The 23,990-nt window shown below is 40.5% G+C and overlaps 1 protein-coding gene across 1 annotated transcript in view; it reads left to right on the forward strand.

The window, feature by feature from the left end:
* Positions 1–1,309: 1,309 nt before the first annotated feature.
* The window catches only part of ME2 (malic enzyme 2), a 57,887-nt gene continuing 35,206 nt past the window's right edge, over positions 1,310–23,990 (forward strand). The window contains exons 1-2 of the mRNA XM_082640309.1: positions 1,310–1,552; positions 17,374–17,493. Coding sequence (XP_082496435.1) covers positions 17,386–17,493 — 108 coding nt within the window. The 5' untranslated portion in view covers positions 1,310–1,552; positions 17,374–17,385. The remainder of the gene's footprint in view (positions 1,553–17,373; positions 17,494–23,990) is intronic.

The following is a 23,990-nucleotide window of genomic DNA, read 5'->3' on the forward strand; positions in this document are numbered from 1 at the left end:
TGGCTGCTCCAAATTTTACACAATTGTCAATGAGTTTAGGAGGGGAGGGAATTCACTTTTTTCTACTTCTGCTCAATTTTCTCTATCCTAGATCTCCATCACTTTTAATTTTCTCATTTAATCTGCCTTGCCTCTTTTTTGTTTTGTTTTTGTTTTGTTTTGTTTTTGCGGTACGCGGGCCTCTCACTGCTGTGGCCTCTCCCGTTGCGGAGCACAGGCTCCGGACACGCAGGCTCAGCGGCCATGGCTCACGGGCCCAGCCGCTCCGTGGCATGTGGGATCCTCCCGGACCTGGGCACGAACCCGTGTTCCCTGCATCGGCAGGCGGGCTCTCAACCACTGCACTACCAGGGAAGCCCTGCCTTGCCTCTTTTTTATCCTTTACATCTTTAGTTAAAAACTATTATTACTATACTTTAAAAGCACACGAACTCGATTACAGTAAAGAATTTTTGGTGATAACATTTTCTGAAATAAGAATGAAGAAATATCCTCCAATATCATAACCGTGGGCGGGTATAGTTGTATTAAGGTATGGTCCTGCAGCTTTCAAGATGACAATTTAGGGTTCCAGTGCTTTTCTGAGAGGGAACATTGAATATCTATTTATGGTGCCTGTGATTGTAGGGATCATTAGTAAATTCCCTGCAGGCCAAAAAGTGTGTCAGCAACCGTGGAGAGTAGCAAAGAATTCGGCAGAAGAGCAACTCTTAGACAAACAAAAATTGCTCAGAAACATAAAGCGGTCCTCAAGTGCGGAGGCTTCGCATTTCCTGGGTCCTCCCTCTTCTGCTTCTCCATTCTCCTGGCGTGCATCCCGCTCTTAAATCTCTGCAATCCTCTCCCTGCCTCCACTGGCTGTCCAGAACCGACCCAAACTCCCAGCCTTCCCCTCTTCTCGGGATCTGAGACTGGTACCCGCCGACACGCCCCACCCCACCCCACCCCATTCCCGGCCTCGTCCGCGCCTGCGCAGAGCCTCTTTTCGCGCGAACGCGCAGCCATCACCCCCAACCATACCGCCAGCCGCGGGAAGGCGAAGTCTGCGGTACCTAGCCCCAGGTCTTTTCCTGGGGCGGCGGTTATCATCTTTATATCCGGACTTCTCCCACCCTACAGAACCCCTCTTTCACTCCTTGGGGTCGGGCCCCTAAGGGCATGCACCTGGCCCCAAATGGTTACCTCTAGTCACCAGATAGAGGAAGGTCCTGCAAGGCTGGAACGCGGGTGCGCCGCTCGCGAAACCTCAAAGCGGAGCCCCGCCCCTCAAGGCTGGCCTCCTGCCTCCGTATTGGTCTGCGCCCCCGTCAGTCTCCCCCCATGGGGCCGCGCCGGCTGTACTCCCTGTTCCCTCTTCTCAGTACGCGGATTTACTGGCTGCCTCGGCTAGTATCCAGCCAACCCAGCCAGTCCGATCCTGACCTGGAGCCGGCTCCGGAAAGCCTCGAGAAGGGGAGGGCCGAACTCGGTCGGAGCTGAGCATCGTCCGGGTGGGCTGCGGGGCCGCGGCCTCTCCGCCGGCAGCACCACCTGTCGCCTGGCTAGACGTCGGGTAAGGCTCCGCACGGCTCGCAGCTGCGGGCGGCCTGCCGGGCGGGAGTTCCGGGATGGGAGCGGGCGCCGGCCTCCTCATCCCGGCCCGGGGAGCCGAGCGCGGACCCGCTGCCGGCCTCCGCGCGTGCGGCCCTCAAGGTCCCAGCTTGGCGGATGGGAGGGCGGGGTGAAGGGAAGGGGTTCGTCGAGTCCCGGCTGAGACCGTGGGGAACGGTGGGGTCTCGGCACCCACTGTTTGACCGTGGGCGGCTCTTCCCTGGCGCACGTTTGGGGACGCGACTTCCCGGTCGAGACTCGCTCGTCCCAGTGCGCCCCCCACTTCCCGACCTGGAGTAAGGCCCTGCGGCTTCCTTAACAGGAGCATCTCTTATACCCTTTACTCCCGCGCCCCTTAAAGACCGATTTTGTCGCTCCAAATCCCTTTATCGAATAGTTCTCTTTTTCTGCAGGGATGAATTAATGGCAGGAGTTAGGCATTTTGTTTGTGTGTTGTGATTGTTCCTTGCTGTAAAGGAAGTTTGTTGCAAGCTAGAAAGTTCTAAGATTGGAACGGTTCTGCCCATTCATGTGAAATGACATCTGTGGACCAGGATTGGCAGGCGTTTCTTTGACGCTGGTGATATCCATTTCTGCTTGTGTGGTGTTACACTGAGGTCCCGGATTTGACTTTCTTGGTTCCGAAGATAATTCTAGAAAATTTCTGTTGCCGTTTGGTGAGAAGAAGCTTAATGAAAATAACAGATCTCAACAGAGATGCTTCCTTACAAAACGTGTTATCGCATATCTGTTTGATTTACCTTCTTAATGTTTGTGGCAGTCACTTCAAAACAAAACAGTTGATAGCACTTATTTCTTTTAGTGTTGCAACTGATAACATGGAAGCACGTATTAATTGTTAATCAGGAGCCGAGCGCTGTTTTCTGCAAGAATTATCTCAAAATAATGCCCTGAGGTTGGCACTCTTTATTATCTCCAGGTTACAAATGAAAATTAGAAAGGCTAAGTAACTTACCCAAGATCACAGGTTTTACGTGGCAAAGCCTGGATTCGAACTCAGGCAATCTAACTTAGTAGCTCCAGCCTCCTCTTAAGCTTGTATGCTCCTTAAGCATTGTTCATGCCGTAAAGCTAAGTGCAGTGTTGTGCTCCTAAGTTTTGATCTTTAGTTGCCAAGCATTCTGGAAATTAGAGAAGAAACAGTCATTTCCTTACAACCCCCCCCACATACACAGCTGTGTGTGTGCGCGTGTGTGTATACACATACATATACACACACTATAGTAGTTACGCAAATGACAGGTAAATATATCTTGTGTAACTACTATAACTAGTTGAGTTGTTATGTTACATGGTTTGCAGAAATAAAGGAAAAATGTTTAGCGTTATCTTCTAATAGTGGACCTTTAAATAATCAACTGTGAGCAATGATTTATAATCTGTTATCTGATTCTTTTATGGTAGCTATAAAGACTTAATTAAAAGTTAGGCATAGAGGCTAGAAATGCTGATATACCTTTACCATAAGATAAAAGGAAATGTTGGGCTATGCTTCTGTAGAAGTTTTGCATTCTCTTGAGAATTAAAACTTACTGTTGCTCAATAGTTATTCCTGAGACAGAACCGCTTACAGGTTTCACTCTTAGAAGGTGTTTATGTATAATGTTTTTGTCTTTTAATAAATTTATTATGAAAATGCATTAAAAATTCATAAAGGAAAAACCCATTTACCATTTGAGAATTTCTTTTGTAAATTAACTCTTACCATAATGCTGTTTGTGCATAAATTGTATTTAATTTCATATAAGAAAATGAGCTATTCTAAACTACAATACAGTTTATATTAAGTTAAACTAAAATTAATTATAATTTATATTGGTGAATTTCAGACCAACTTAACCATATTTTAAAACATAAATAACTATGGACACCAAGGAGGGGAAGCCGCAGGGGGGTGGGGATGGTGGTGTGATGAATTGGGCGATTGGGATTGACATGTGTACACTCATGTGTATAAAATTGATGACTAATAAGAACCTGCTGTATAAAAAAATAAATTAAAAAAAACAGTTAAAAAAACATAACACTAAAATCTATAGTTGTTTACTGAGGATCAATATTAGAGAACAAAATTCATACTAAATATCAAAATTACTCCACATTTGATTTAATAAAACAGTAACCATTTTATTAAAAGTTAATTATTTTATTTGAAAGTCACCGTTTTGATTATATGGCTGCATATTGTACCTGCCTTGATCAATATGTACAAATTTCAAAAGTTAGGAAACATATTGATTATGTAGATATTGTTTAGGATGACACTTGATATTTGCCTGGATCTGTATGTCATCCAGATTCTCATTCTTGACCTAGAGATTTAATTTGAAATAGTTTAAATAAATGTTAACCATGATTTTCCTCATAGCCTCTTTTTAAACAAAAAACTTTTTATTGAAGTATAGTTAATATACAAACCTCATAGCCTCTTTTTTTTTTTTTTTAAGTTATTTTTTTGGCTGTGCTGGGTCTTCCCTGCTGTGTGCGGGCTTTCTCTCGTTGCGGCGAGTGGAGGCTACTTTTCGTTGCAGTGCACAGGCTTCTCATTGCCGTGGCTTCTCTTGTTGCAGAGCATGGTCTAGGCATTTGGGCTTCAGTAGTTGTAGCACGCAGGCTCAGTAGTTGTGGCTCGCGGGCTCTAGAGCGCAGGCTCAGCAGTTGTGGCCCACGGGCTTAGTTGCTCTGCGGCATGTGGGATCTTCTCAGACCAGGGCTCGAACCCGTGTCCCCTGCATTGGCAGGCAGATTCTTAACCACTGCGCCACCAGGGAAGCCCCCTCATAGCCTCTTAATATGGATTTTACATTGGAAGATGTTGATGCAGAAACAGGCATTTAGAAAGCATCTTCTGACCTCTTCAGTTTATTACTACTAATAACAATAATGCATAGATAAATAACATTTATAGAGCACTTAGAGGGCACTGTGGTAATCATCTTACATGGATTATCTAATTTTAATCTTAAAATGGCCTTATTTAATAGGTCCTGTTGTTTATCATCCCCATTCAAGTGATGAAATAACTACAGTCCAAGGAGATTGAGGCTTAACTCCGACTTACTCAAGATGATGGAGCTGGCAGTGTAGCAGGGGCGAAGCTAGGATTTAAGTCCAGTGGTCTGATTCCAGAGCTTGCCTTTGACCACTCTGCCAGATTGCCTGGATATGGATTTTATTGAATAAACCAAGTGAAGTGGTCGAGCTCTTTATGATGATGATAAAAAAGCTCTAAAGGGTTGATGCTTTGTTTAAATATTATCATTACTGCACACAACTGCAAAATAGAGTTTCCCTTCCCCTTCCCTACTTTATTGGTAAGAAAAGTGAGACTTAAGTTAGGGGTTCCCAGACTGTTGGACTTCATGGGTAAGTTAAAAAAAGAAAAGTGTGTGTGTAGGGGGGCAATTGGGACCAGACGTAAGATCGCCAACTTTTAATTCTGTCAAGGTTATAGACCTTTTTAAAAACGACTACAATCTACCATCCCCATCCTTTCAAAACAAAAAAAAACTTTTTTACCACCAAAAAGGGAGGAAGATAATTACAACATGAAGACTAAGACAATAAATTTAGTATTATGAAAAACTATTCTGAAACCATGCATCTCAGATTGGAACTTGAACCCATGTGGCCAGGACTCAAACCTGGCCAAAACCCAGACTGGGACTTGAACCCACGAGGCCAGGACTCGAACCCAGGAAAAACCCACAGTCTTCCAACTGAGATCACACACCTGGTTTCAGGACTTAACGAAGCTCAGGTTCTTGATGTCTCATAGCAGAAAAAATTCAGTGAGAGACAAAGTGATAGGTAAGAAGTGGATTTATTTAGAGAGAAACACACTCCACAGACAGTGTGGGCCATCTCAGAAGGCGAGAGGCCTTGGGAGAAATGCACTCCACAAACAGAGCGTGGGCCATCTCAGAAGGTGAGAAAGGCACCAGGGTATGGGGTTGTCAGTTTTTATAGTGGTGGGTAATTTCATAGGCTAATGAGTGGGAGGAGTATTCCAGCTATTTCAGGAAGGGGCGGGGATTTCCAGGAATTGGGCCACCGCCCACTTTTTGATCCTTATGGTCACCTTAGAACTGTCATGGCACCTGTGGGTTTGTCATTTAGCTTGCTGACGTGTTACAGTGAGCTTCTACTGAGGCTCAAGGTCTAGTGGAAGTCGACCTGTCTGCCATCTTGGACCCATTTGGTTCTAATCCGTTTATGTCATGTCCTTGGGCTATGTCATTCTTTCAGAGGTTGTGCCCTGCCCCCTTCCCTCCTATTTCAATACGACGTTGTCCTAGTTTTTCTCATTTGGTTATAGACTAGTGAAAAACGTGTCTCAGACAGACACCAATTCTGAGACCATTTGGGAATGATTGGGTAGCATAACTGATTCCAAACTGGTCATTAGCTGCATCCAGATTCAGTCTGACTGCAGAGCTTGTGCTCACTGTACCTAGTCATGACCTCTCTCTAATTTTGGTCTCTAGTACATTGAACTTCTGCTTTCTACCCCCAGCTAGGGGGCCAGGGAGAGTATTCTCCAGCAGTCAGTGGCCTAGCAGTTTCAGTCCCAGTCCAGTTTATAAACACCACCCAGAGAGTAAATTCACTTAACCCCCAGGGCAAGGCAGGATGAATGACACACCAGAGGGAGAAACCACAAGCATACCTCAATATCCAGGAAGCTCAAGTAAGCAGCTTGAGTTTTCATATTTGTTCAAAATGGGAAGCCCCACCTTATTTTGTTTCCTGTTTTTACTTCACTCATTTTTACAGTTCTTCCATCCTGTCTGTATAACATGAGGAGTTAGGTGTGGGTTTTCCCCATTTTGTCCTGTTGCCTCCAGCTGCTATTAAGCCTGCTGTCTGTCTGTCTCTCCTTAGTCCTTGGTTCTATTTTTGGCAGAGATTGGTTTTTCTCCTTAAGTTGTTTTTTAACTTATGCCTACTTGTTTTAAAGACACTATTAAAATTACTTTTATATTTTATTTCACTCTCTATCACTTAGTCATAAAGTAATAATTTGAGTGCTGTAACACTTTACTCTTTAAGTCTTTAATACTTTTCTGCATCTATTCTCTCATTTGATCATTACAGTTACCTATGAGGTAGATTTAATAGGTAATCTTTATTTTACAGACTAAATTCAGTATTTGATAGAAGCAAAATTTTAGCTAGGAGCTGAAAATAGAAGACTTTATATGTCAGAATGCTGATCTTAACTACTGAAGGGAAAAACTTTCTTCCTACTCACAGACTCAACTCTTCCGGCCACCAAATGTGTTTTTTCCCCACACCCAGGAGTTCTCCAGCTCTAGACAGACACTGACAGGGTGTGCTACAACTTAATTCTAACACTGTCTACCTGGAGGTAACTTCAGATCCCACAAGTTAGGGACTCAGCCCGGAAGGACTGCCCCCACTTCAGATGCCAGTCGGCAAGCCCCAGGTTTTGACCTATGCTTCTTACCAACCAGCTGTACATCAGGGCTTCCCACAACCCCTTAGGTTAGATCATTTGCTGTAATGGCTCACAGAAATCAGGGAGACACTTTACTTATATTTACCGGTTTCTTATAAAAGGATACAACTCAGGAACAGATGGAAAAGACACATAGGACTAGGTATTGGGGGTGGGGTCGGGGAGGGCACGGCGCATCCTTGCCCTCTGCTCTTGCCACCCCCCAGCACCTAGATGTGTTCACCAACCTGAAAGCTCATCAACTCTCTTTGTTCAAAAGTTTTTATGGATCTTAATCGCCATTGTTCCCACCCCCTTTCCCAGGGGAACTGGAGTGGTACTGAAAGTTCCCACTCTCTAATAATCACTTGGTCTTTCTGGTGACCGAGGTTCTGTAGTGGCCTCACCCTAAGTCACCTCATTATCATAAACTCAGGTCTGATCAAAAGGGGCTGCTTATGAATAACAAAAGACACTCCTGTCACTCAAGAAATTCCAGCAGTTTTTAGGAACTCTGTACAAGAACTGGGGATCAAGACCAAATATATTTCTTATTACACCACAAATACTAATTGCAAAGTGTATTTTTCTCAGATGGTCTTTGATTTTAAATAAAATACAAGGTATTCCATACTGTTTTAGAGTTTCCTAGCTCACCAATATGCTGCAATACTAATCCAGTCTTCTGGTACCAAGGTTTTAATTGTGGTAAATAATGCTTTCTCTCCTGGAAGAACCACACAAACTGCACTTTCAATTTCTGTCTTTTCAAAATTTATTTTGAAATAATTTGAAAGATGTGGTTGTATACATCATACTTCTTGGCCCCTTAATACTTCACTGTGTATTTTCAGAAAAGGATACCTCTTACATATGGTTATTGAACTCAGAAAATTTAAAATTATACAAGACTTTTATGTAAGTTACAGTATATCTCCCAATTTTGCCAGTTATCCCAGTAATATCCTTGATGGCATTTTGGGGGATCAGGTTTTGCGCTTAGTTGTCCTATCTGTTCGCTCTTCTTCAAATTGCAATGGTTCTTTAGTGTTTTTCATGGCATTTACATTTTTGAAGAAAACCAATCAGTTATCTTATGGTGTCTCTCGTGATTCTTTTTTATTATCATTATTGAAATACATTTGACATGAAACATTGTGTAAATTTAAGGTGTACAACGGGTTAATTTGATACATTGTAATATTGCCATTGTACTGATAATTAGCACCTCTGCACATTACCTGATTATAATTTCTTTTTAGTGGTTGGAATAATTAAGTTCTAGTCTCTTTGCAAGTTAGATGATTATAATACAATATTGTTGTCTGTGTTCACTATGCATTAGATCTCTAGGACTTATCTCTTAGGCGTCTTGTTGAAAGTTTGTACCTTTAAACAACATCTGTTCTATCTCTTTCCCCAATTCCCGTCTCCCATGATTCTTGATGTGCTTATGATCATTCAGATTTCTTGTTTTGTGCCCATATTTAGGTACCACATTTATATGAAATATCCAGAATAGGTAAATACAAAAATACAGAAAGCAGACTGGTGGTTGCAGTCACTGGGGGAGTGGGGAAAACTGGTTAATGGGTGTGGTATTTCCTTCTGGGATGATGAAAATGTTTTGGAACCAGATAGAGGTGGTTGTACACCATTATGGATTTTCTAAATCCCTCTGAATTGTTTATTTTTAAACAGTTAATTTTGTTATGTGAATTTCAGCTCCATAAAAATTAACTTAAAATCCTAATGTAGATGATTTTGCTGCACCCCCATATACAGCCCATGGATTTCTCAACAAATAGAAATTCCATTTAAAAACTATTGCATGATAATTATAATGGTTTATGATGATTAAATAAATAAATGAGCATTGCAAATTGATATTTAGTAGGAGATTGATATGCAGAAGAATCTATTATATTCCCATCAGTAAATATTTAAGGTTTAATGTATTATGTAGTTTTCTATTCTGAAAAATTCTCATAATGTTTGCGATGGATGTGAAAGGACAAAAACACGTTTTCAAGGCAATTTGCATGATTTTTAAATATTACATAACAGGTTTTCTAAAAACAAAAAATTTAGTACACTGAATTTAAATATTGAATATTACTAATACCTTAAAATTTGACGTCTAGATTAAGAATCTGGATGGCTTCACTTCCTCTGAAAGTGTGTGCTCCAGGCTTTTCTATTATTTACATTTCCACCTTCAACCTAAACTCTCCCACACCTGTTTACATTGAAATCACTTCCATGAAAACACTTGCTGTTTACTAGATGTTTCATACCTGCCACACTTGTGTGGATTAGAAAAAGGGTAAATATTTGGCACACTGTAGTAGGTAATAAATAAAGAGTAGCAATGATTATTATCCAAGGACTTAGACTGTTGTCAGGAAAAGTGAATCTTTGCCTTCACCTTATGTATTTTATAATCCCTTACAACCTGTAGAAACATAAATGTATTTTTTAAACATCTTTATTGGAGTATAATTGCTTTACATTGTTGTGTTAGTTGCTGCTGTATAACAAAGTGAATCAGCTATATGTATACATATATCCCCATATTCCCCCCCACTCTTGCGTCTCCCTCCCACCCTCCCTATCCCACCCCTTTAGGTGGTCACAAAGCACCGAGCTGATCTCCCTGTGCTATGTGGCTGCTTCCCACTAGCTATCTGTTTTGCATTTGGTAGTGTATATATGTCCACGCCACTCTCTCACTTCGTCCCAGCTTACCCTTCCCCCTCCCCGTGTCCTCAAGTCCATTCTCTACGTCTGCGTCTTTATTCCTGTCCTGCCCCTAGGTTCTTCAGAACCTTTTCTTTTTTTTTTTAAATTCCATATATATGTATTAGCATACAGTATTTGTTTTTCTCTTTCTGACTTACTGCACTCTGTATGACAGATTCTAGGTCCATCCACCTTACTACAAATAACTCAATTTCATTTCTTTTTGTGGCTGAGTAATATTCCATTACATATGTGCCACATTTTTATCCATTCATCTGTCGATGGACACTTAGGTTGCTTCCATGTCCTGGCTATTGTAAATAGAGCTGCAGTGAACATTGTGGTACATGACTCTTTTTGAATTATGGCTTTCTCAGGGTATATGCCCAGTAGTGGGATTTCTGGGTCATATGGTAGTTCTATTTTTAGTTTTTTAAGGAACCTCCATACTGTTCTCCATAGTGGCTGTATCAATTTACATTTCCACCAACAGTGTAGGAGGGTTCCCTCTTCACCGCACCCTCTGCAGCACTTATTGTAGATTTCTTGATGATGGCCATTGTGACTGATGTGAGGTGATACCTCACTGTAGTTTTGATTTGCATTTCTCTAATGATTAGTGATGTTGACCATCCTTTCATGTGTTTGTTGGCAGTCTGTATATCTTCTTTGGAGAAAGGACTATTTGGATCTTCTGCCCATTTTTGGATTCGGGTGTTTGTTTTTTCTTTTTTTTTTTTTTTTACATCTTTATTGGAGTATAATTGCTTAACAATGGTGTGTTAGTTTCTGCTTTATAACAAAATGAATCAGTTATACATATACATATGTTCCCATATCCCCTCCCTCTTGCGTCTCCCTCCCACCCTCCCTACCCCACCTCTCCAGGCAGTCACAAGGCACCGAGCTGATCTCCCTGTGCTATGCGGCTGCTTCCCACTAGCTATCTACCTTACGTTTGGTAGTGTATACATGTCCATGCCACTCTCCCGCTTTGTCACAGCTTACCCTTCCCCCTCCCCATATCCTCAAGTCCATTCTCTAGTAGGTCTGTGTCTTTATTCCTGTCTTACCCCTAGGTTCTTCATGACATTTTTTTTCTTCTTAAATTCCATATATATGTGTTAGCATACGGTATTTGTCTTTCTCTTTCTGACTTACTTCACTCTGTATGACAGACTCTAGGTCTATCCACCTCATTACAAATAGCTCAATTTCGTTTCTTTTTATGGCTGAGTAATATTCCATTGTATATATGTGCCACATCTTCTTTATCCATTCATCCGATGATGGACACTTAGGTTGTTTCCATCTCCGGGCTATTGTAAATAGGGCTGCTATGAACATTTTGGTACATGACTCTTTTTGAGTTATGGTTTTCTCAGGGTATATGCCCAGTAGTGGGATTGCTGGGTCATATGGTAGTTCTATTTGTAGTTTTTTAAGGAACCTCCTTACTGTTCTCCATAGTGGCTGTACCAATTCACATTCCCACCAGCAGTGCAAGAGTGTTCCCTGTTTTCCACACCCACTCCAGCATTTATTGTTTCTAGATTTTTTGATGATGGCCATTCTGACTGGTGTGAGATGATATCTCATTGTAGTTTTGATTTGCATTTCTCTAATGATTAATGATGTTGAGCATTCTTTCATGTGTTTGTTGGCAGTCTGTATATCTTCTGTGGAGAAATGTCTATTTAGGTATTCTGCCCATTTTTGGATTGGGTTGTTTGTTTTCTTGTTACTGAGCTGCATATAAATTTTGGAGATTAATCTTTTGTCAGTTGCTTCATTTGCAAATATTTTCTCCCATTCTGAGGGCTGTCTTTTGGTCTTGTTTATGGTTTCCTTTGCTGAGCAAAAGCTTTTAAGTTTCATTAGGTCCCACGTGTTTATTTTTGTCTTTATTTCCATTTCTCTAGGAGGTGGGTCCAAAAGGATCTTGCTATGATTAATGTCATAGAGTGTTCTGCCTATGTTTTCCTCTAAGAGTTTGATAGTGTCTGGCCTTACATTTAGGTCTTTAATCCATTTTGAGCTTATTTTTGTGTATGGTGTTAGGGAGTGTTCTAATTTCATTCTTTTACATGTAGCTGTCCAGTTTTCCCAGCACCACTTATTGAAGAGACTGTCTTTTCTCCATTATATATTCTTGCTTCATTTATCAAAGATAAGGTGACCATATGTGTGTGGGTTTATCTCTGGGCTTTATGTCCTGTTCCATTGACCTATATTTCTGTTTTTGTGCCAGTACCATACTGTCTGGATTACTGTAGCTTTGTAGTATAGTCTGAAGTCAGGGAGTTTGATTCCTCCAGCTCTGTTTTTCCTTCTCAAGATTGCTTTGGCTGTTCGGGGTCTTTTGTCTTTCCATACAAATTGTGAAATTTTTTGTTCTAGTTCTGTGAAAAATGCCATTGGTAGTTTTATAGGGATTACATTGAATCTGTAGATTGCTTTGGGTAGTGTAGTCATTTCACAATGTTGATTCTTCCAATCCAAGAACATGGTATATCTGTCCATCTGTTTGTATCGTCTTTAATTTCTTTCATCAGTGTCTTATAGTTTTCTGCATATAGGTCTTTTGTCTCCTTAGGTAGGTTTATTCCTAGGTATTTTATTCTTTTTGTTGCAATGGTACATGAGAGTGTTTCCTTAATTCCTCTTTCAGGTTTTTCATCATTAGTGTATAGGAATGCAAGAGATTTCTGTGCATTAATTTCATATCCTGCTACTTTACCAAATTCATTGATTAGCTCTAGTAGTTTTCTGGTAGCATCTTTAGGATTCTCTGTGTATGGTATCAGGTCATCTGCAAACAGTGACAGTTTTACTTCTTTTACGATTTGGGTTCCCTTTATTTCTTTTTCTTCTCTGATTGCTGTGGCTAAAACTTCCAAAACTATGTTGAATAATAGTGGTGAGAGTGGGCAACCTTGTCTTGTTCCTGATCTTAGTGAAAGTGGTTTCAGTTTTTCACCGTTGAGAACAATGCTGGCTGTAGGTTTGTCATATATGTCGTTTATCATGTTGAGGAAAGTTCCCTCTATGCCTACTTTCTGGAGGGCTTTTATCATAAGTGGCTGTTGAATTTTGTCAATAGCTTTTTCTGCATCTATTGAGATGATCATATGGGTTTTATCCTTCAGTTTGTTAATATGGTGTATCACATTGATTGATTTGTGTATATTGAAGAATCCTTGCATTCCTAGGATAAACCCCACTTGATCACAGTGTATGATCCTTTTAATGTGTTGTTGGATTCTGTTTGCTAGTATTTTGTTGAGGATTTTTGCATCTATGTTCACCAGTGATATTGGCCTGTAGTTTTCTTTTTTTGTGACATCTTTTTCTGGTTTTGGTATCAGGGTGATGGTGGCCTCATAGAATGAATTTTGGAGTGTTCCTCCCTCTGCTATATTTTGGAAGAGTTTGAGAAGGATAGGTGTTAGCTCTTCTCTAAATGTTTCATAGAATTCGCCTGTGAAGCCACCTGGTCCTGAGCTTTTGTTTGTTGGAAGATTTTTAATCACAGTTTCAATTTCAGTGCTTGTGATTGGTCTGTTTATATTTTCTATTTCTTCCTAGTTCAGTCTTGGAAGGTTGTGCTTTTCTAAGAATTTGTCCACTTCGTCCAGGTTGTCCATTTTATTGGCACAGATTTGCTTGTAGTAATCTCTCATGATTGTTTGTATTTGTGCAGTGTCAGTTTTTACTTCTTCTTTTTTCATTTCTAATTCTATTGATTTGAGTCTTCTCCCTTTTTTTGTTGATGCGACTGGCTAATGGTTTAACAATTTTGTTTATCTTCTTAAAGAACCAGCTTTTAGTTTTATTGATCTTTGCTATCGTTTCCTTCATTTCTTTTTCATTTATTTCTGATCTGATCTTTATGATTTCTTTCCTTTTGCTAACTTTAGGGGGTTTTTTTTTTGTTCTTCTTTCTCTAATTGCTTTAGATATAAGGTTAGGTTGTTTATTTGAGATGTTTCTTGTGTCTTGAGGTAGGATTGTATTGCTATAAACTTCCCTCTTACAACTGCTTTTGCTGCATCCCATAGGTTTTGGGTCGTCGTGTTTTGACTGTCATTTGTTTCTAAGTATTTTTTGATTTCCTCTTTGATTTCTTCAGTGATCTCTTGGTTATTTAGTAGTGTATTGCTTAGCCTCTTTTTCCAAACCCTCTCTTTCAGTCTGTATGTGTCCCTAGGTCTGATGTGGGTCTCTTGTAGGCAGCGTATATACGCAGGTCTTGTTTTTGTATCCATTCAGCCAGTCTCTGTGTTTTGGTTGGAGCATTTAATCCATTTACATTTAAGGTAGTTATCGATATGTATGTTACTGTTACCATTTTCTTAATTGTTTTGGGTTTGTTATTGTAGGTCTTTTTCTTCTCTTGTGTTTCCTGCCTAGAGAAGTTCCTTTAGCATTTGTTGTTAAAGCTGGTTTGGTGGTACTGAATTCTCTTAGCTTTCGCTTGTCTGTAAAGTTTTTAATTTCTCCATCAAATCTGAATGAGATCCTTGCTGGGTAGAGTAATCTTGGTTGTAAGTTTTTCCCTTTCATCATTTTAAATATGTCCTGCCACTCCCCTCTGGCTTGCAGAGTTTCTGCTGAAAGATCAGCTGTTAACCTTATGGGCATTCCTTTGTATGTTATTTGTTGCTTTTCCTTTGCTGCTTTTAATATTTTTCCTTTGTATTTAATTTTTGATAGTATGATTAATATGTGTCTTGGCGTGTTTCTCCTTGGATTTGTCCTATATGGGGCTCTCTGTGCTTCCTGGACTTGATTGACTATTTCCTTTCCCATATTAGGGACGTTTACAACTATAATCTCTTCAAATATTTTCTCAGTCCCTTTTTCTCTTCTTCTTCTGGGACTCCTATAATTCAAATGTTGGTGTGTTTAATGTTGTCCCAGAGGTCTCTGAGACTGTCCTCAATTCTTTTCATTCTTTTTTCTTTATTCTGCTCTGCAGTAGTTATTTCCACTATTTTATCTTCCAGGTCACTTATCCGTTCTTCTGCCTCAGTTATTCTGCTATTGATTCCTTCTAGGGAATTTTTTATTTCATTTATTGTGTTGTTCATCATTGTTTGTTTGCTCTTTAGTTCTTCTAGGTCCTTGTTAAACCTGTCTTTTATTTTCTCCATTCTATTTCCAAGATTTTGAATCATCTTTACTAACATTACTCTGAATACTTTTTCAGGTAGGCTGCCTATTTCTTCTTCATTTGTTTGTTCTGGTGGGTTTTTATCTTGCTCCTTCATCTGCTGTGTGTTTTTCTGTCTTCTCATTTTGCTTAACTTACTGTGTTTGGGGTCTCCTTTTCTCAGGCTGCAGGTTTGTAGTTCCCATTGTTTTTGGTGTCTGCCCCCAGTGGGTAAGGTTGGTTCATTGGGTTATGTAGGCTTCCTGGTGGAGGGGACTGGTGCCTGTGTTCTGGTGAATGAGACTGGATCTAGTCTTTCTGGTGGGCAGGACCGTGTCTGGTGGTGTGTTTTGGGGTGTCTGTGAACTTATTATGATTTTAGGCAGCCTCTCTGCTAATGGGTGGGGTTGTGTTCCTATCTTGCTAGCTGTTTGGCATAGGATATCCAGCGCTGTAGCTTGCTGGTTGTTGAGTGGAGCTGGGTCTTAGCATTGAGATGGAGATCTTTGGGATAGCTTTTGCCGTTTGATATTACATGGAGCTGGGAAGTCTCTGGTGGTACAGTGTCCTGAACTCGGCTCTCCCACGTCAGAGGCTCAGGCCTGACACCCTGCTGGAGCACCGAGACCCTGTCAGCCACTCGGCTCAGAAGAAAAGGGAGAAAAATAAAATAAAATAAAGTTATTAAAATTAAAAATAAAAAAATTATTAAAAATAAAAAATTAAAAAGTATAAAAAAGGAAAGAACAACCAAACCGAAAAACAAATCCACCAATGGTAACAAGTGCTAAGAACTATACAAAAAAAAAAAAAAAAAAGGACAGACAGAACCCTAGGACAGATGGTAAAAGCAAAGCTATACAGACAAAATCACACAAAGAAGCATACACATACACAGTGACAAAACGAGAAAAAGGAAAATATATATATATTTAAAAAAAGGGAAGAGAGCAATCAAATCAATAAACAAATCTACCAATGATAATAAGCTGTAAATACTAAGCTAAGATAAACATAAAACCAGAAACAAATTAGATGCAGAAAGCAAACCCAAGTCTAAAGTTGCTCCCAAAGTCCACTGCCTCAATTTTGGGATGGTTTGTTGTCTGTTCAGGTATTCCACAGATGCAGGGTACATCAAGTTGATGGTGGACATTTGGTCCGCTGCTCCTGAGGCTGCTGGGAGAAATTTCCCTTTCTCTTCTTTGTTCACACATCTCCCGGGGTTCAGCTTTTGGTTTGGACCCACCTCTGCGTGTAGGTCGCCTGAGGGCATCTGTTCCCCGCCCAGACTGGACGGAGTTAAAGTAGCAGCTGATTAGGGGGCTCTGGCTCACTCAGGCTGGGCGGAGGGAGGGGTATCCGAGCCTGCAACGGCAGAGGCCAGAGTTACATTGCAACAGCCTGAGGCATGCTGTGTGTTCTCCCAGGGAAGATGTCTCTGGATCATGGGACCCTGGTTGTGGTAGGCTGCACAGGTTCCCGGGAGGGGACGTGTGGATAGTGACCTGTGCTTGCACACAGGCTTCTTGGTGGCTGCAGTAGCAGCCTTAGCGTTTCATGCCCATCTCTGGTGTCTGCGCTGATAGCTGCGGCTCGTGCCCTCTTCTGGAGCTCGTTTAGGCGGTGCTCTGAGTCCCCTCTCCTCACGCACCCAGAAACAATGGTCTGTTGTCTCTTCGGCAGCTCCACACTTTTTCCCAGACTCCCTCCCAGCTAGCCGTGGTGCACCAGCCCCCTTCAGGCTGTGTTCACAACGCCAACCCCAGTCCTCTCCCTGGGATCTGATCTCTGAAACCCGAGCCTCAGCTCCCAGCCCCCGCCCACCCCTGCGGGTGAGCAGACAAGCCTCTCGGGCTGGTGAGTGCTGGGCGGCACCAATCCTCCGTGCGGGAATCTCTCCGCTTTGCCCTCTGCACCCCTGTTGCTGCGCTCTCCTCCGTGGCTCCCAAGCTTCCCCCCCACCCACTGCCCGTCTCCGCCAGTGAAGGGGCTTCCTAGTGTGTAGAAACTTTTCCTCCTCCACAGCTCCCTCCCAGAGGTGCAGGTCCCATCCCTATTCTTTTGTCTCTGTTTTTCCTTTTTTCTTTTGCCCTACCCAGGTACCTGGGGAGTTTCTTGCCTTTGGGGAAGTCTGAGGTCTTCTGTCAGCGTTCAGTAGGTGTTCTGTAGGAGCTGTTCCACATGTAGATGTATTTCTGATGTATTTGTGGTGAGGAAGGTGATCTCCACGTCTTACTCCTCTGCCATCTTCAAGGTTCTGCCAACATAAATGTATTTTGAAAAAATTTTTTCACTTGTGGGAAGTGAAGCTTTCTAAATCTGCTTTTGAAAACTGATCCCTGATATACATACAGTTCTATAATATGTTTCTCATCATCTTTATTTGCTTTGTTTTTCCCAGGTGAGAGAAACGATGTTGTCCAGGTTTAAAATAGTTGCCACTCCTTGTACTCAGGCATGTCGTCATTTGCACATAAAAGAGAAAGGCAAGCCACTTATGTTGAACCCAAGAACAAACAAGGTTAGTAACAATAATACTAATACACATTTTCTCTCTTCCTGGTAAAGGTTTGATATATCTTAGACTGATAAAGTATGACATTTTTGTATTCTGTAGCTTTATACTAAAACTATTCAGAAGTGCATGAACTTTTTTCTTTTCTCTGCATTGCAACAATTGTGGCTGGTTTATACCTCCCAAATTTCACCCTCACAGTTTCTACCACCCAAGAAGGATTGAGTTTATTTCCTAGTTCTAGCTCAAAAGCAAAACAAAACAAAAACCCAAGAGCAGCATATTGGCCAGAACTGTTGGCCAGATGCAGTATATTTAGATTTATCCCGTTTAGTCATATTGTCATTTTTATAAATGTTTGGTAATTTCCTAATCCCTGATGGATTATTCTGACTGCACTTGGAGGGAAAGAAATAGAAGGGGCCTTTTATTCCCCCCCCCAGTATGCTTACCTGCACACTGAAGAGTCTAGTTAAGGGATTTTTATCAATATTGACTTATGTGGAGAAATGGCATGTATCTAAAGGAAAATAGCTCAAGATCAGCCGAAGTATAACTGAAAGTAGGGTCCAGCTGCTCGCTGCTCAAAAGCCATTAAAGAGGCAAGATTGGTGGAAAGTTAAGTTTGCTTTATTTTGGATGCCAGCAACGAGAGGGGAGGGCAGGTGCCCGTCCAAAGGCATACACGCCCCCCACAACCAGTGGGCAAGAGCCTTCATAGGTTGAGGGAGGCGCCTACGTGCAGAAGCAGCACCGTCAGCTCTGACAGTCATCTTGACATTGGTCATTGGTGGTCTGACCAGTGTTACCTTGATTGTTTTAGGTACAGTTAATCTTCAGTTCCAGGGTCAGTTTGTTCTCATTTCTTTGAGGCCAGTTCTCGCAATTGTGGCAGCTTATGTCATGGCTACAGCCTGGTCATCACATAGTTAACTTCTTCCACCTAGTGAGGGTTTCAGTATCTATAAGACAGCTCCCAGGATACGGCTCAGAATGTTATCTGTAGCCCTTAAGGAGGGACTAAAGGGCCTTGACTATGCTTAATGACTAAACGATTATTATTTGGTCTCCTTTGACTGTTTTCCTTTGTTTGTGCATTTTCTCACTTCTCTGATTAAACTTATTCTCTGGCTGAAGTCTTTCCACAGACAAAAGGTAGGCTGAGGACATGGGGGTGGGCAAGGACCATAGGGTCCTGCTCTGTTGCAGAGGGAGGTACACTTTTGTGTAAATTGGGAGGGCATTGCGGTTGCATAGATGAGCAAAAGAGGTTTGGTGGGACAAGTGGCATTGGAAGACAGAAAAGAGTAGGAGAAGGGCAGGTGAGAGGAAGGTTGTTTCTGCTGACTGTTAGAGAGCTAATCAAGACATCTATTTTAAACTATGTTGTCTTCACTTACACCAGGCCAGCAAATTTAAGAATTTTATCAACTATTAACATAAACACTTAATACATAAAATTACTTCTTTAATAATCATTTTAATTTCTACTGTACATTATAAATAAAACACATTTGAGTGTCTCTTAAATCTAAATAGGAGGGCTTCCCTGGTGGCTCAGTGGTTGAGAGTCTGCCTGCCAATGCAGGGGACGCGGGTTCCTGCCCCGGTCCGGGAGGATCCCACGTGCCGCGGAGCGGCTGGGCCTGTGAGCCATGGCCGCCGAGCCTGCGCGTCCGGAGCCTGTGCTCCGCAACGGGAGAGGCCACAACAGTGAGAGGCCCACATACCGCAAAAAAAAAAAAAAAAAAAAAAAATCTAAATAGAGGATAGGCAGTGAAACCATGTGTAGCTACTCATTTATCTTTGGCAATAGGATAGGTAAAGCACTTTTAAATGAACTGCACAGTTCATTTAAAACTATATAAAAATACAGGGGTTTTAACCCCTTTATATTTTCCAGCCTTAGATAAAATCTTATAAGGAGCAACATGAGGCACAAAGGGTTTAGTGATTTGAGTCTTCTCCCCCTTTTTTCATTGTAAAAGTTCATCAATTTTGTAGGTCTTTACAAAGAACCAACTTCTGGTTTAATCTTTTAATTTTTCCAATTGTTTTTTTCTATTTTATTTATTTATTTTCACTGTAATCTTTATTATTTCCTTCCTTCTTGCTTCAGGTTTAGTTTGTTCCTTTTCCCCCCAGTTTCTTAAGATGGAAGGTTAGGCAATTGATTTGAGATTGTTCTGCTTTTTTAAGCTACATTTACAGCCACAAATTTCCCTTAGCATTATTTTCACTGTATCCTATAAGTTTTGGTATGTGTGTTTTAATTCATCTGGAAGTATCTTCTAATTTCCCTGTGCTTTCTTCTCTGACCAATTGGTTTTTAGGAGTGTGTTGTTTAAGATCAAAGTATTTGTGAATTCCCCAAATGTCCATTATTAATTTCTTTTATTTTTAATTTTTTAAAATTTATTTACTTAATTAATTTATTTATGGCTGCATTGGGTCTTCATCGCCATGCATGGGCTTTCTCTAGTTGCAGCGAGTGAGGGCTACTCTTCGTTGTGGTGTGTGGGCTTCTCAACGTGGTGGCTTCTCTTGTTGTGGAGCACGGGCTCTAGGTGCACGGGCTTCAGTAGTTGTGGCACGCGGGCTCAGTAGTTGTGGCTCACATGCTCAGTAGTTGTGGCGCACAGGCTTAGTTGCTCCGTGGCATGTGGGATCTTCCTGGACTAGGGCTCGAACCAGTGTCCCCTGCATTGCCAGGCGGATTCTTAACCACTGTGCCACCAGGGAAGTCCCCATTATTCATTTCTAATCTCATTGCATTGTGGTTGAAGATCATACTTAGGGTGACTTAAATCCTTTCAAATTTATTGAGACTTGTTTTATGGCCTGATGAATGGTCTGTCCTGGGGAATATTCCTTGTGCACTTGAAAAGAATGTGTATCCTGCTTCTTTTGAGGGGAGTGTCTGCTAGGTCTAGTTGCTTTACGGTGTCGTTCAAGTCTTCTTTTTCCATGTTGATTTTCTGTCTAGTTGTTTTCTCCATTATTGAAAATGAGATATTGAAATTTTCAGCTTGTTGTATTGTCTTACTCCCTAATCCTGTCAGTTTTTGCTTCATGTATTTTGTTATCTAACAAAATATGTTTATAATTGTTGTATCTTCTTAATGGATTGATTCTTTCAGCAAAATGCACTCCTCTAGTAACATGTTTGTTTCAAAGTCTATTTTGTCTGTTACTAACATAGCTACTCCAGCTCTCTTTTGGTTACTATTGACATGGTGTATCTTCTTCCATTCTTTTACTTTCCACCTATTTGTATCTTTGAAACTTTCCACCTATTTGTATCTTTGAATCAAAGCGTGTCTGTTGTAGTCAGCATATGATTGGATCATGTTTTTTTATCCATTCTGCCAATCCTTTTAATTATAGAGTTTAATCCATCTACATTAGTGTAATAACTAATAAGGTATGATTTATGTCTGCTCTTTTGCTATTTGTTTTAAATGTCTTATGTGCTTTTTGTTCCTCTTTCCTCCATTGTTCCCTTCATTTGTATTAAATTTTCTATGATGCCATTTAAATGCCCTTGTCTTTTCTTTTCCTGCCTATTTCCGAGTTATTTTCTTAGTGGTTTGCCCTGGGGATTACAATTACCATCTTTAAAACAGTCTAGTTCAGTTTGATACCAGTTTAATTTAAACAGTACACCAAAATTTTGCTCCCGTAGAGGTCCATCTCCTTCTTTTGTGCTGCTTCGTCATACAAATTACAAAGTACAAATTACATTTTATACATTGCATGACCGTCAACACAGATTTATAATTACTGCTTTATGTAATTGTCTTTTAAATTGGGTAGGAGAAAAAAAGACCTACAAACAAAAAGTACATTTATACTGTCTTTTATATTATGTAGTTGTTTTATCCATGTTCTTTATTTCTTTGTGTGGATTTGAATTATTGTCTAATGTCTTTAATTTAGGTCTAAAGGACTTCCTTTAGTATTTCTTGTGAGACGGGTCTGTTAGCAATGAATTCTCTGTTTTTGTTTATCTGGAATGTCTTAATTTCTCCATTTTTGAAGGATGGATTTGTAGGATTTAGAAATTCTTGGTTGACAGGTTATTTTTCTTTCAGCGCTCCATGGTTTCTGATAAGAAATCAGCTGTTACTCTTTTTGAGTATCCCCTGCACGTGATGAGTCACTTCTCTTTGCTTTCAGATTTCTCCTGTCTTTGGCTTTTGACAGTTTGAATATGAGGTATCTAGGGGTAGAGTTCTTTGAGTTTTTCTTGATTGGAGCTATTGAGCTTCTTGGATGTGTGGATTAATGCTTCTCATCAAATTTGGGAGGGTTTTAGCCATTATTTTTTCAAAGATTCTTTAGCCTTTTCTCTCCTCACCTCTGGGCCTCCTGTTATGTACGTGTTGGTACTCTTGCTGGTCTCTCAGGTCTGTTCACATTTATTCCTTATTTTTCCTTTCTGTTTCTCAGACTGCATTATCTTAGCTGACCCATCTTTAAATATGATGGTTTGTTTCTTCCACCACTCAAGTCTGCTTGTTGAGCCCCTTTAGTGAATTTTTTATTTCAGTTGTTGTAGTTTCAATTCCAGAATTCCAATTCCAGAATTGGAATTTCAGTTGTAATTTCAATTCCAGAATTTCTATTTAGTTCCTTTTTTAGCTTCTCTGTTTATCAATATCAACACTAAAATGGTGTTTATTTTAGTTTTTTTATATATTTAGTTTTTTTGATATATTTAAAATAACTAATTCTTTTCTTTTTTTAAATTGAAGTATAGTTGATTTACAATGTTTCAGGTATACAGCAAAGTATATTCTTTTTCAGATTCTTTTCCATAGATTATTACAAGATACTGAATATAGTTCTCTGTGCTGTACAGTAGGCCCTTGTTGTTTACCTATTTTATATATAGTAGTATGTTAATCCCAAATTCCCAATTTATCCCTCCCCTAGAATAAGTAATTTAAAGTCTTTGTCTAGTAAGTACAATGTTTGGGCTTCCCCAGGGGCAATTTCAATTAACTGCCCTTTTTTCCTGTATATGAGTCAGACTTTATGTGTTTTGTTGGCTGTTGTTGTTTGTTTGTTTGATTTTTGCTTGCCTTATGATTTTTGGTGAAAACTGGGCTTTTAAAATAATGTGGCTGCCCTGGAAACCAGATATTCATTCCTCCCAGTCATTTCTGAACTAATTCTTTCTTCTTGTTATATATGCCTACTGAAGTCTCTGCTTTGTTAACTTAGTGATCAGCCAATGATTAAACAGAAACTTAAATACCTAGAACCATTAAATCTCCCATTCTTTGCCAGGGGGCTTGTGTACCTGCTGGGGTGTGCCTTCAGGACTCAGCTAGGCAGTTTACAGCTACGCATCAGCCTTCTCTTCCTGCTTACACAGAGCCTCAAGGTTAGCCAGAAGTGGGAGCTTAGGGCTTTCTCAAGTCTTTTCTGGACATGCGTAGAGCTGTGCGTATGACCTTCTAGGTTCTCAGGAATATGTCTCAGCATTTCAAAGTTCCCCATGGACATCTCGTTTCTCAGCTTTTCCTTTTCAGCTTTTTGGTTAGCCTGTTGTTTGCCCCAGCTGTTATCTACTGCCTTGGGGAGCTGCTATGTTAAATAATTGCCTCTGATTGTTTTCTACAGACCCTTCTGGTGGGAAAGGCTATTCACACTGCCTGAGCTCCAAGTCAGGTCGAATAAAGACAGCCTTGCAGATAGGGTCTTCCAGGTCAAATAATAACAGTTTCCTGGATATGGGGCTTTAGAAGGATCTCCAAACCCTCCTGCCTTCTCCAGTGACTTCCAGGCTCTGATTTTCAAAGTGATTGTTTCACAGTGATTGCGTTTTGAAGGTTACTGTGGATCTGGGGAGGGGAGAATAGGAACAAGGCAAGTTACAATGCCATGAAGCTTGCTGTTCTTACTGAAATTCAGCAGTTTTTCTTGAATAAATGCTCTCCAATTGCTGAAAGCTTTGGTTAATTTCCAGAAGTCTGATCATTTGGCCAGGGTTCTTGTTGCTTATATGGAGGAAAAGATTTTTAGAAGTCCTTTCTCTGGCATTTTTACTGACATCACTGATAAAAAAATAATTTTAACCCATAGCTGAATACCAGAAACTGAAAAAGAATTTATTACATAGGTTAATTTTTCTTAAGTATCATTCTTCCTTCCCCCTCCCTCTGTTCAGCCTCACTCCTTTCTAGTCACGGTAGCCTCTTAATTTGGTTTGTGTTCTTTCAAACTGTATTCTGTTGATTTCATTTTTAATGTATGCATACATCTGTATATAATATGTACTTTATGGGGGTTTTCTAAACATAATAATTAACAGTGAATTTGTTTTGATTTACAACTTGACTTTTTTTCCTAACTGTGTATCTGGGAGATCTTTCTACTACACACTTAGAGATACATGTTTAAGTGTTTGTATGGGAATACCATAGGTTGCTAACTCTTCCATAATTGATGGACTTTTAGTTAGTTTGTAATAGGCAAGAGAACTGGAAGCAATG

The sequence above is a fragment of the Mesoplodon mirus genome (assembly GCF_964341445.2).
Source record: "Mesoplodon mirus genome assembly, chromosome: 13".
Classification (NCBI taxonomy): domain Eukaryota; kingdom Metazoa; phylum Chordata; class Mammalia; order Artiodactyla; family Ziphiidae; genus Mesoplodon; species Mesoplodon mirus.